Genomic DNA, 14,543 nt, shown 5'->3' with positions numbered 1-14,543 from the left:
ATTATATCTGAATGTAAACATACTAATATATAGCCCGTCCGAGAAAATGCACTCACGTCGTAGATGACGTCGAATATAGTGGCAATTATATTTTATCCTAGTTAAAAAGAACACGGAATGCTGCCTGAACCGTCGTAACACATAACAAAATCAGTCTCTAAAATAAAATATCCAATCAAGTATAAGATTGGTACTGGTCAGCCATGTTGCTAAATGTCAACAAAATTCTTCAAATCACTAGTGGATAAGTGGAAGCCATAAACCGGCAAACGTAAACCAAAAGTCTAATTTATTTTATCAGATGGACATATATACATTCTTTCCTTGGCATGATTTACTGATAGTTTTTCAATTTTCCGCTCTTAAATGACAATTAAAACTGTTAATGACAATTAAAACTGTTATTTTCATACAGGTGAGTCTTATATGAAATTATTTTGGCGATACAATTTTAAACGAGTAAAGCTTTTGTGATAACTGATTTCTTCTTTCACACCATAATGATTCAAACAAGTTAATGATTAAGACGCAACGGTCAATACATAGTTGAAAAATAAATTCGGAAATACACATTGCTATAGTTTGGTCAGGTCTATCCAACGAAAAGTGAACGAATCCCTAACAGAGTTCGGTGGCGAAATTGACCAATTAGGTAGAGGATGCGACGAATTGCTCCAAAAAATATATGGATCTCTATCATAGTGTACGATCTGAATAAAAAGGTCAGTATTAATTGCAGGCAATGGTCAAAAAAGGCGAGAACTGATAGAGAAAACAGCAGGATATTGGCTGAGAAGTAGATATTCTTCCCACCGTCTATGGATTGCTGATGTCGAGATTAAAGTTAAATATTAAAGGAATATTTGTCTGCCTATCCAGGTTAAAAATATGGGCTTTTCTGATGGACTCTCTGCAAAATAACATTTCATACACATGAATATTCTCTCCTGATATTGCTTTATATATAATTATATATAATGAGTAAATGTACCCAGTAAATGTATATCAATTTCCAAATACCAAACTATTAGATAATTTTCACAGATGATATATCGGGAATGATAGTTTGGTTTTTCATTAGAAGTGTACTCTATAAATCAATAATACAATATATGAAAATAAGTCCCTTCTACTTGGCCTGGTCTATAAAATACGATAAGTTGTTTGCTTATGACTATTATTCACAAAATAATTATTTTCTTTCTACCAAACCCCTCTTTCCAATATCACAAAATAATCCTTAACAAGAAAATAGATGTATTTGCGGTGGTCAGCATAAACGCAGAAGGTCATTATCGCCTTTCAGTATTCTCAGATGAGGCAGTGCCACTTTTTGGACCAAGTTTACCATGCCCCCCAACATTCAACGATCCATATTTATTCAGGGAATTTCTGCTGGTCAAGATGATCAACGGTGAAAAAGCTACATTCGATACTCCTACGTTTGCCAGAAAGAGACAACGCACACTGGATATGTTAATCAAGGATCTTTATTCCGAACATATGACTGATGCTAGAATGGTAAGTAACTTAATTTTAAAAGTTTTAATATTTTAAAAATATTCACGGACTTCAGAGCAATATTTATCAATTTACATATTAAAAATGTTACAAACAGAATACGTTTTAAAAGACTGACAAAGCGTATTCCAAAATTATTTGATTACCATTGCAAAGCGACGAACTATTTCTACTTATACTAAATTTTCAAAATTAGTCGTATTCAAAATTCGCTCTTGCATGTCGATCATTATAGCAACTGAAAAATCCTCTGTCGTGCAAAATATGTTTGTGATATGGCAAGAGAGTGGCCTCGAAATGTTCCCTTTAATGTTTCCAGTTCGTGACGTAAAGTGGCTTGTATGAATTTCAGAATTCGCTTAAAATTATAGGAATCTACTGGCTGGAAGTAATACGCAGCGTACATATAAATTTTCCTTTAAGAATAATATGGTCGTTACTATAATAAATTATCAGAAAATAATGTAGGACTTGTTAAGTCATATTAATTCTGTTTTCGTTTTATTTATGTATTTTTTATATTTATTGACTGTGATTAAAATACTAGAATCGTTATTTTTATTTAATAGAAGGAATCCAACTAAAAATAAAGGTGTCCATTAAAATATGTTCAACACAAATTTCATTTTTCTGGAGATAATTTGACACGTCTGGTAATAGATATCCACTTCTTAGCATCGCTCTTTTTTACTATCCAAAAGCCATACAGACGTTTACATATATTAAGTAAGTGCTATAGTGTGTGCAGTTGTAAAGTTCAAACAATAAAAAGTTTCAGCTGTGGATTTATATTTTGTAAAAAAATATCCTTTAAATGTTTTTTAAAATATGTAACAAACGTTAATGTCTCTCCTTTGGGTTTGTTATGACCCAATATCGGCATTTTTTAATTGTCTACATTAGCCTTCTAAATAGATTATTCTAGTAGAATTTGATCTAATAGAATTAACGATTTTAATCAAAATATTAACACCAAAGGCATCTCATATATAAAACTTTCTCAACGATCTAATTAATCAAAATATACTTAAAATGTACTTACAATTACAAAAGCTTGCTTCATCGCTCATATAATCGTGAATGTTATAAATATCTGATAAATTGGCAGTTGTGTGTTCCGACTTAATTTTCCATTCTGTGTGCCCGTATAAAAAAATATTACAAAATCTTGAGGTTTTATTCTTTTCGGTATGTTTTAGAATCTATTTCTTACCAACTGTTTTTGATCTGAACTAATCCTACTGAGACCATCACAGAGGACATTGGCTATTATCCATTATGGTTAATTCAATGGATTATTGTGCGTTACTCTGGTTTATAGCCTAAACTATCACATCATTTGACCACTTGTTACAAGGTCACTTTGTTATTTTTGAAAATATTGAGAAAAAAATTATATTTACATTTTTCGATCATGTTGAAATATATGCGTTTCTCAAACAAATATGCACCGAAAACAAAAACATTGTCTCGAGAATAATAACAGCATTGCGGGAAACTTGTTTTGGGTTAACCATAACAATATATAGGTACCAAATTCCTTTTAAAGACATTCATTGGCATTGTCCGATTTGACCATTTAACATCATTAGACCATTTTTATGGACTATGAGCTACTTAACTATTTCAATGGATATTACCATAAGCAATGTACAATGTACAATATCCTGGAAAAATATTCTATTAAATAAATAATTGGAACTTGTACTGTCTTAACAATAGAATCATTATCAAATAACTATCCAGTTATTGAAGATTGAAATCAGGACATTTATTTCGGAAAACAATACTTCTGTCCCAATTTCTTCAGAAGTATACCTACAGCCCGTCAATTAAAATAGTCAATGCACGTAATCAAAATTTATGACGTCAGCACGTCCTAATGTTGACGCATCAAATTTGGCTTTTGATCTATTTGGAGTTTTATATGACTAACATTTTGATGAATTTCTCAGACATTTGGCAACATAGCCCATTAATACCTTTTTAATTATGATATAATGAAATGAAAATCTGTTCCGAGTTTAAAATGGGTTTTATATTTTTACAAACTGTCATTGACAAAATATTCGACGTCATCTATGACATGCATTGGTGTTTTTGTTTCCAAATGTATTTGAATAATAAACTATTTTATTTATTGGTTTATATATATATGAAAACAAATAATTTAACTTCATGAAATACTACTGTTTATATAGCCATTAATTAAAAATATAGAATAAAAAATGTAAATCGATCAATTAACAAGGTATTAAACAATATATATACAAAATTTTAATTATATAAAACTTTTAGCTTTGTAGAATTATGAATCAAAGGGGGAAATATCAGTACTAATCCGGAGTTATTTGTTTTTTACAGACAATGCTGAACCGTCGAGCTTTTTCGGACGTATTAGCCGAAACCCCTCGTCATTCCCGATTAAAAGAGGATTCGCGTCAGATAGAATTCGTACGGATTGGACAGGCATTAAAATTGGAAGCTATAGTTCGGGGTGATGCGCCGACAAGGTAAAAAGCGTTTGTGACTATAGAGGCGTCTACCTAAATAACATATAATTATAGCTTGTTATTCACCATTACCTTTTTTGTTTTCTTCTTATTGTTAGTTACTAAACCTAACTTTGAATCACGATTTGCTTTAATTATTAGTAAACTGTTTGTTTCTCTTAGAAAATCATATTTATAATATGTTATTTATGTTATATACTTGATGTAAATATAGAGATAAAAATATATAGTTTATCCAAAATAGCAGTGAACTCACGTCATCTAAATTTATGACGACAAAATATCGCAATGTTGGCGTATGTAACTTTATTTTTATTAGTTTATTATGGCTTTGATATATAACAACATTCTAATGTAAATAATATAATGAAGCAGATGACAAGAGATTTATTTTTTACTATTTATTTTATTACCATAAAACATCTAATCCATATATTATCAAAGTATAACTACAATTAATTATAGTCACATTAGTTTGTAGGTTAGACTTGCTTTATTTTATTAATACTAAACCTTTTTTTCAAGTATTCTCTAGGAATCTCTAGTATTCTCTGGAAGCCTAGTCTACCTAATTGTATATCCAAGTAATGTATTTCATTTTAATTATAAAGAATATTTACCGTTTTAGTTCTTGTTCCCTTTGTTGCTGCATTTTTTTGTCACATAATTTTAATATCACTATGTTTCTTCTGTTACTACCTGGATACATGTTTCTTGATAAAATTAGATTTAATCAGTGCATCCCCTCTAATGCATTTGTTGTATCTGAAGAAATACACATCTATCTATGCAAATAATGATTTTATACCCTACAATACGATTTCATACAATCATCTTATATTAATTATAGACTAACTTTTAGTTGCTTCCACCCTTATCGCCCTGTCTTGGTATTTGTCAGCATTGAATCATAATTCCACATTCAAAAAGTTTCATTCGGCCACTGTCAATTTCTAAACCAATATATTCAAGGCAATAATTACACTGTTAAAATCTAAACCCAGTTCACAATTCCAGCATTTGTCAATTCAAGTCAACCGAAGGATGTTATTATAGACAATACTTCTTGCCATGTGTTAAAACAGTTCCTGCTTGTATATTTTTTAACACAAACCGCAGAATTATAGACATTGGTACTGAGCGTTCTTGGCAATAGCTGCAAATTCCAGTCTAATTTAGAATTTCACTCGCTTAAAAATTGAAAGAGAATCTTCTTTTCAAAGCTATTCTTTAATTTTTATTGTTGTTCAAAATTTCTTAGTTAAACCAAATGTCATTCTTCGCCTTCACCCCCGCAATAAGTTTATATTTATACCTACCAATACTTTTCCTACGCTATATAATTTCGATACATGTATTTCTCAATAAATTACATTTCTAATGGAAATTTTAGAAAGAAATAAAGAGTTCTTTTACTACCTTCCAGGAGCTAAGTTTAAATCACTTTGAGCTAGAGTTTATTGCCTATATTGAACATATTACAAATGTTATTGCAAAATTTTATAATAATAAATGATAGATTTTTCAAGTCGTTAAAAATGTTAAATATAAATCCTGTATTTGGTGCAGGAATTGTAGATAACTTTATATGTTATCACTTTAAGTTACTGAAAATTGAGAATCTTGAATATTCAGAAAAAATCGAATAAAATCGATTGTCTATTTTTGGTTATTCTATTTTGGTACTCATTTATGGTTTCAACATTATTTTAGAAAAAGATACCAGACGCACATACACAGACAAAAAACATTAACTTTCATGAGTCAGGAATTGTGCGATTCTTAAAATTTGCTGAAAATAGTTTTTAAACTTTTTTTCAGTAGAAAGAGTTTTGGGCGCCCGAGTGGCAGAAGGTCAATCTTCTGATCCATTATGTCTCTTGAGTATTTGTTTTTAGTGAATATAAGGATATTTTTGTATTTGAGTATAGTAGTACGTATATAAATGATCATGGAATATTGTATACAATTCTAAACGAAAAAACTGATGTTCACCAACTTTCATGGCATTTGTCGATAATTAAATAACAGCCATTAAAATTATTGCACTAATGTTTCGCATTGGCAAAAGATGTGAATTAAAGTGACAATTTAAATTTAAATTTTAAACAATTATAAATTCACATTTCAAAAATATCTGAGTTTTAATCGAATTTCAGGAATTTTAATTTAATGTCATTCTATCTATTTACATGACATTATTTTCTATGTTTTACGATTACGAAAATATATTATGATATACTGCTCCCCAGTATGATTCAAAAGATGTGAATTAAAGTGACAATCTAGTCTTTTCTTGAAAATCTATATATAAATTAATGAAAAACTTCAATTATTTCAAATACATTTTTTTTTAAATTACTGCAAACAATACAAATTACGACAAAAAAGTATAAACTCATACATTAAAAGTATTAAACGGTAATACACGATATAATTGTAAAAGCTTAAAATAGATGTCGAGCCTCTAGTTTCGCCTTAGCCAATTGTAAATTCACATTTCAAAAGTATCTGAGTTTTAATCGAATTTCAGGAATTTTAATTAAATGTCATTGTGTCTATTTACATAACATTATTTTCTATGTTTTACGATTACCAAAATATATTATGATATATTGCTTCCCAGTATGATTCAAAAGAAGTGAATTAAAGTGACAATCCAGTCTTTTCTTGAAAATCTATATATAAATTAATGAAAATCTTCAAGGTTTTCAAATACTGTTTTTTTTGAATTATTGTAAACATTACAAATTACGACAAAAAAGTAGAAACTCATACATTAAAAATATTAAACGGTAATACACGATATAATTGTAAAAGCTTAAAATAGATGTCGAGCCTCTAGTTTCGTCTTAGTTTAGTTTATAAAATTTAAATTTAAATTTTAACCAATTGTAAATTCACATTTCAAAAGTATCTGAGTTTTAATCAAATTTCAGGAATTTTAATTAAATGTCATTGTGTCTATTTAAATAACATTATTTTCTATGTTTTACGATTACCAAAATATATTATGATATACTGCTCCCCAGTATGATTCAAAAGATGTGAATTAAAGTGAGAATCCAGTCTTTTCTTGAAAATCTATATATAAATTAATGAAAATCTTCAAGTTTTTCAAATACTATTTTTTTTGAATTACTGTAAACATTACAAATTACGACAAAAAAGTAGAAACTCATACATTAAAAATATTAAATGGTACCTCACGATATAATTGTAAAAGCTTAAAATAGATGTCGAGCCTCTAGTTTTCGCCTTAGTTTAGTTTACAAAATTTAAATTTAAATTTTAAACAATTGTAAATTCACATTTCAAAAATATCTGAGTTTTAATCGAATTTCAGAAATTTTAATTAAATGTCATTGTGTCTATTTACATAACATTATTTTCTATGTTTTACGATTACCAAAATATATTATGATATATTACTCCCCAGTATGATTCCTAAAATATGAAAACGTGGAGTAATAAATTATCTTCTTTTTTTTCCAGTTTGGCTAGTACAGGAACAGCTGGCACCGTATTCAAAAGGTCACCATGGGAAGCCAACTGTTTCTACCCAGTATTTCCACCTCACTCCATTGTGTCTGGCGATTCCTGGAACGAGAATCGACTAATTGTTGCGACCGACGAAGGAACTTTTTTAGTTGAGGGTAAGTCAAGGAATTTGTCCGGAATTTGTCTAAAAATACGCTCATTTTACGCCATCTTTTAAAAACATGTGAATTTTCGTACACTACAAAACGATTTATAGTTTTCTCTAAAATCAAGTACTCATTACAAAATTAGAATCCTTAATGTTCGTCGCAATAATATTCAAAATCTTTAGTATTTATACTAGTTTATAGTAGGGACTATTTTTTAAAATCGAGCTTTTTCCATATTATCACAGCTTAACCTTTTAAGGCGATGCCCTTAAGAGGATTTTTGAAAATTAAATTATTTTTCGGAGTTATAGCTGTTTTAACGACGCGGCATCTAAAAACTACATACTTATTTTCAATCATTAACAACCGAATGAGAAACATAATTCTTGTAATGTTAATGTAAAATTTAGTTGCTTGCAATAACATGTAATTATTTACACATATATTCATTTCAGACAAGCAGAAATATGAACTGTCACAGTAATAGTAAAGTAACTAGTAATGAGAGGCTAAACCATCTTTTAAATATAATTGAAGACAATTATTAAAAGATCAAGACCGGGTATTATACGTTATGATACTGAATTAGCTTTATGTTATCTGATTTTTGACTATTATAAGTTTTAAGGCCGGCTAAGTAGCCACAATGGTTAAGACCACAACTCGGTCCATCTACTTCTGTGGTAGTCGTGGGTTGGAATTCCGTAAGATGGGGATGCCGATGTTTTAAAAGAATATCCATATTTTTAGCCGATATTTTTTTGACCAACATATCGATATATCAAAAAAAAATTTCTTAACCACTATGCTACGCAAAAACAATTTCATTGTTTAAAATAAATCTTTCAAATTGGTACTAAATTTTAAACGTTTAGCGTATTTTGGTACTTCGTTGTAAGGATTTATTAAAAGTATCAATATGTGTTGCAAAGAATTATTGATATATTTTTTTAAATATCGAAATCCATATATCGATATTTTTCTCGGTGGTCGACACCTCTACCGCAGGGTATTGATTTATTGGTGATTGTAATTGTAGAGATCTCTAAGCAACAATACAAAATCGGACAAATTATAGCCATCCCAATAATGCCAGTAAGTAGACCAGGTAATACCGCAAGTCTTTTAACGGTTTCCCTTAACGGTAATTATATCATTAATAGTTAATAGTTAAGTAGCTCAAAATTTGGTATAAATTACTGCAATTTCAACAGTCTTGATAATTTAAAATTATTAATATAAAACTAAATAAATTTATCATCTATATTTGAGTATAAATTTGGTATATATAGCCAAACAAACAATCATATTTAATTAATATTAATTTCTATTATTCCTGTCTGTTCTAGTTAAATATAACAAACCGCTAATAATAAATAAATAGACAGTTTAGCGACATATTCAATTACATTAATATAAACTCATTATTATTTCGTTTCAATATAGCTTTGCTATTTAATTAATGTTGAGTACAGAAATGCTGCTATTAAACTTTTATCTAACTGCACTATTATTTAGATCAATATCCCAAAGGTAGTTTAATAAATATATGAATTTTTGGTCAATATTATTTATTTGTTACATTTTACATTTTACATTATATGTTGCATTTTCAAGTAAACATTACGGAGACAGCAAAATATGACTTTGCAATGATTGATGGCTGAAATATTCAAAATATCACGTATCGTTGAAAAAAAACCAATTTACATAAGAAAAAGGAACCAAATACCTTATATTAAATTTATAATTTTCTAATTTCGTCAATATTGTAAATTTAGAATCCCCGACAGTTTGGACTACAAGAACTAAATAATATATTTCCATCGGATAAACCATCCGTTATAGCTTGAGACAACCAAAAGAATAATTAGTTGATAAATACAACGGATGAGATAGGGTCTTCCACTTAAAAATTTCCATGTGGATACTTTAAGTATCGATTTTGGAAGATGAAGATGAACGTCTTCATGTTGAAATATCACATTTACATAAGAATTTTTCCACCATTACCTCTATCGACAATTTTTATAATATCGCCAATAAATATTAATATAATTATATATTTATATTATTATATTGCTTCTTATAATGATATAATCATTTAATTTATGTTATTTTGAAATATTATTACTGGATTTTCCAGTAATATTCCGGAAATTATCAATGACATTTACATCTAAAAAAAAGATGTCAAAGAAACTAAAATGTTAAGTTTTAAATTATTATCACTTTGAGCAACGATAAATTATAAAATAACCTTCCTAAATTTAACTTTTATTAAATCATACCCATTAGGTCTGCCTTATATAAGACTAAGGAGGATATTACATCGATTAATAAAGTTAAAATTATGAATCAAAAGCTAAACAATAAATAATTAATGATTATAAATGTACATTATGTATTAATTAGCAGGGGTTTTAATATCTTATTAAATTTATGTTAAGTGATGCTAAATATACCTGACTAATTTAAATGATTTATATATCCCATAATTAAGTGGCAGTTTTTGCAGGTATTTCTTTTTCTCTTTAGATACTTTTCTGTTTCATTACCTACAGACTGATTCAGTTGTATTACGTTTTATGACCCAATTTAGAATTAGTCGCTTGTGACATTTAATGCTTTCGCAGAGTATCTTACGCCCCATAAAAATATTTATAGCGAAACCAATAAAAACCCTCAATTCTGCTTGAATTATTTATTAATATTACTGTGATTTTATAATATATAAAATAACTGTTTTAATATTTTAATACAACTTAGTTTGTTACGATATCATCATCACTTTATTTTATTGTCTCTACACTGGTAATGAAAATTGAATTAAAATAAATTAGCAATTTTATAATTTAATTTCATCTTGTTTAATATTATTAATCATATATTTTAGAATGACTTTTATCTATACCAAATAAATTTTATTGATTCATCTTTTTAGTTTATTGTTTCACTGTTCATTAATTTCATTTCATATTATTCTTTTTTAACAAGTCAATTGAAAAGTCCCCGGCCTGACACATAGATGGCCCTACTAGAATTGAAATAATGAAAATATGTTTTTTAGTTAGCCCTAACGCTCAAAAGATGCGTGTATAAATTTGACAGCTCTCGGATCATTAATTTGTAAATTATAACATTTTGAGTGAAGCAACTTATTATTGCGAAAAAAATGGATAAAAAGGAATTTCGCGTGTTGAAAAAATATTGCTTTTTGAAGAGAAAAAATAAATTTGGCTTGATGCCAAGTTTCCGGACACTGCCTCATGAAAATCAACCATCAAGGATTGGTATGCTAAGTTTAGATGTTGTGAAATGAGCACCGAAGACTATAAATGCAGTGGATGCCCAAAAGGGGTTGTTACCGACGAAAACATTAAAAAACTCCACAAAATGATTTTGAATGACCGTAAATTAAAATTGAATGAAATAGCAGACACTCTAAGTATATCAACTGAACGTGTACATAATATCATTCACGAATATTTCGGTATGAGAAAGCTCTGTGCAAAGTGGGTCCTAAAGTACGAGTTAATGATCGGAGCAGTGTTTGAAGATGATCAAGCGTAATAAACCCGAGATTTTGCGTCGATATGTGACAATGGGTAAAACATGGCTCCATTATTTCACTACGAAGTCCAATCGACAGTTATCTAAGTGGACTGCACACGATGAACCCGCTCAAAAGCGTGAGAAAACAGAACAGTCGGCTGGCAAGGTTATGGCGCCTGTATTTTGTGATACGCATAGAATAATTTTCTTGAAACTACTAAAGCTTGAAACAACTTACAGAAACTACTTTTCTGAATAACTACCTTGAAAAAGGGATCGTGTCACAAGTCAGTGAAAATGATGGCAAAAATCCATGAATTGGGCTTCGAATTGCTTCCTCATCTACCGTATTCTCCAGATCTGGCCCCCAGCGACTATTTCCTGTTCTCAGATCTCAAAAGAATGCCCGCTGGGAAGAAATGTTCGCGATCGCCGAAACTGAGGCCTATTTTGAAGCAAAGGACAAATCGTACTACAAAAATGGTTGGAGGGTCGCTATAATCAGTGTATTACCCTTGAACGGAGTTATATTGAATAAAAAAAAACTAATTGTGCCAAAAAAATGTATTTTACTATGGTAGGCCGGTGACAATTGACCTGTTATTGATGCATTTACCCTTTTCTGCTATAGATTTTAATTAGTTAATTCATCCATGTTTTATTACTTTTAGAGTGTTTTGTTTGCTTTGACCAATGACTCATTCAGTTCAGAGATTTATAATACCTCACTTAAACCTTTATACGATGTGCAGATAGATTGCTAAAATTAGGAGAACCCGTCGGCTATTACTTAGTCATTATAGCAACATAGTTCATGTATAAATTAACATTAGTATTATTTCCTACTAAATACGCTACTAGTTACAAGATCTAACGTTTTTTTCATTTAAATATGTGTTTTGCCTCGAGTGTTATCCAAAAGTGATTCGATGTTAACATGAAAATGGAGTCTCTCCTCATGTCTCTTTGCGATTTTGAAATAACAGTCAATATCTGAATATCTCAGTGTATGTAATCATTCATGGTATATGGATGCATTTACAATACCTCCAAGGGCTTTGTTCTGAAAATATTGTACCTTATTCATATATATTTTTTTATATTTCAATTTCAGTTTATCTCTTTTCTTCTCTTTTTAAAATGGTTCTTTCAATGAAGCTTTGCATCAAAATTCGTCTAAGTATACTTAGCGTTGTTGCTATATGAGTGTATAATTCATTGTTGTTCTATATATGGAGTTTAAGTATATAATTCCGTATACACCAATTTGCTCCAGGAAACTTTTATTATCCATCTCTAGGTTCCATTACTTGGTGGTGTTACTAGCTTGTAATAATTTTCCCACATATTTTCAAATGTTCACAATATTTTCACGTTTTCATATTTTCATTTATAAATTCACTTTCATCATTTACAGTATCATCAGCAAATGCAGCCATAGTGATATTTCCATTTGTGGTTCATATGTAAACTAGGTAAAGCATTGATCCCACTACACTTGTGTATACGCCTGCTTTAGTTTATTTTATTTTCTTTCATCTTGTTTGCTCAAATAATCTGGTTGAGATGTGAGAATATAGAAATAATAAATTTTAATATATTAGCTGCGTTCTTTAGAATTTCGGTTGTTAAGTACTTTGATAACATGTTTTAAAGTTTTTGGCTAAATCCCGGCTTTCTTTTAAGAACATAGCAAGTTTTTTAAACTTTATATGCTTTTTATATAACATCTGTGTTTCCAAGGACCTGGTTAGTTGTTGAATGATTGTTCATAAAACAGAATGTATTAATGCATATATATTAGATTTGTTTTTGTATAATTAGTTTCAATATTTTCAACAGTACTTTTAGCTAAGGTATTTATTAGTTAATACCGGTACGAGTGGAACAGGTCTATAATATTTTAGTTGTTTTGACTGTTTTACTACGTTTAGGATCATAATAGTGTCAGCCATCTTCCCTATATATATTTATATATATATATATATATATATATATATATATATATATATATATATATATATATATATATATATATATATATATATATAATCTTATATCTTAATTTTTTCTTTTTTTTTGAAGCATTTTTATATTAAATATATATGACTAATTTAAATGATTTATATATCGCATAATAAAGCAGCAGTTTCTATGGCTATTTCTTTCTTTCTTTAAATAATTTTCTGTCTCATTACCTACAGACTGATTTGGTTGTCCTTCATTTTTTTCTCTTTGAAGCATTTTTCATAGTTATTAAATTTGAAAATGCTTAATCCATAATATTTTACCATCATTTTGCTATCATAATTTAATCCATTCCAAGGCCGAACAACTTTTTTGTGGAAGATGTAATGCTTCGTAGAAAATTGAATATTCAGCGGATCAATTAGTAACCTAGTTGGAGATTGAAGTTGCGCAAACGTAACAACTCAAGAGCATAAAAATAATTTTGATAAACGTCGGTTCTATATTTTTGAGAAGTCTTGTTTCAGAAAGTCGGAACGTTTACCAATTATACTCCTATAGAATACATCTTAAAACTACATAACTAACCTAATTTAAACCATTTTATATTACATCATTCAATATGATTTTTCTTTATAAATCGAAATCAAGCATTCTTCAAGCATTCTAAACAATGCGCAATGTTTTAGTAAGGTATCAATTTATTGTCTTCAGCGTCAAAACCAGTTAACTTTTTCCTAAAGACTCTGGTCATTATATACTTTCTTTTTTATCAAAAATATCTCCTTGCCTTTCTGTAGACTAGACTTGTTCAGTTTGTATTATCTTTTGAAATCCATTACAGATTTAAATGCTTTCTAACGACATTTAATGGCCTTATAAAGGAAAGGACGTCGTGTTGAATCGTCAGAACGAAAGGCAAAGAAAATTCGGCGATAATTAAAAAGAACCGTAAAACCTCCAAAGCCTTGAAAGATTTAATTTTATTTTGTGAAACGTAATAGACTAATTATTTTTCCAAACGATCTTATATTTCAGATCAAATCTCGTTATATTAAATACTATACAGCGATAGTAATTTTGTTTTCACATTTTGGCAAAGCAAATTCAAATAAATTAAAAATACAATGACTTTGAAATAAATACAACAAAGTGGGAAAACCTAAAGGTCGTCTTGTCAAAGGTCAGCTATGTTAATAGTTCGCAATATTTCTGGTGTCGATCACCAGAAATAATTTGGTTCCACATACGCTTGTTAGCAATTTTTTGTTATTATATTATTTAAAAAAACACTAGCATAATATTTTCTTATATGAACCTTGGCTCCTCCATCCAA

The 14,543-nt window shown here is 29.0% G+C and overlaps 1 protein-coding gene across 2 annotated transcripts in view; it reads left to right on the top strand.

The window, feature by feature from the left end:
• LOC143206694 (GTPase-activating Rap/Ran-GAP domain-like protein 3) overlaps positions 1 to 14,543 on the top strand; it is a 221,983-nt gene that overhangs the window by 174,882 nt on the left and 32,558 nt on the right. For both annotated transcript variants that reach the window (XM_076419361.1, XM_076419360.1), the window contains exons 10-12: positions 1,256 to 1,521; positions 3,886 to 4,034; positions 7,530 to 7,690. In XM_076419361.1, coding sequence (XP_076275476.1) covers positions 1,256 to 1,521; positions 3,886 to 4,034; positions 7,530 to 7,690 — 576 coding nt within the window. The remainder of the gene's footprint in view (positions 1 to 1,255; positions 1,522 to 3,885; positions 4,035 to 7,529; positions 7,691 to 14,543) is intronic.

The sequence above is a fragment of the Rhynchophorus ferrugineus genome, unplaced genomic scaffold (genome assembly GCF_030347505.1).
Source record: "Rhynchophorus ferrugineus isolate W39M unplaced genomic scaffold, kcgeb_rfMv2 rfM1, whole genome shotgun sequence".
Lineage (NCBI taxonomy): Eukaryota > Metazoa > Arthropoda > Insecta > Coleoptera > Curculionidae > Rhynchophorus > Rhynchophorus ferrugineus.
Note: the sequence above shows the minus strand (reverse complement) of the source record. Positions and strands in the feature narration are given on the sequence as shown.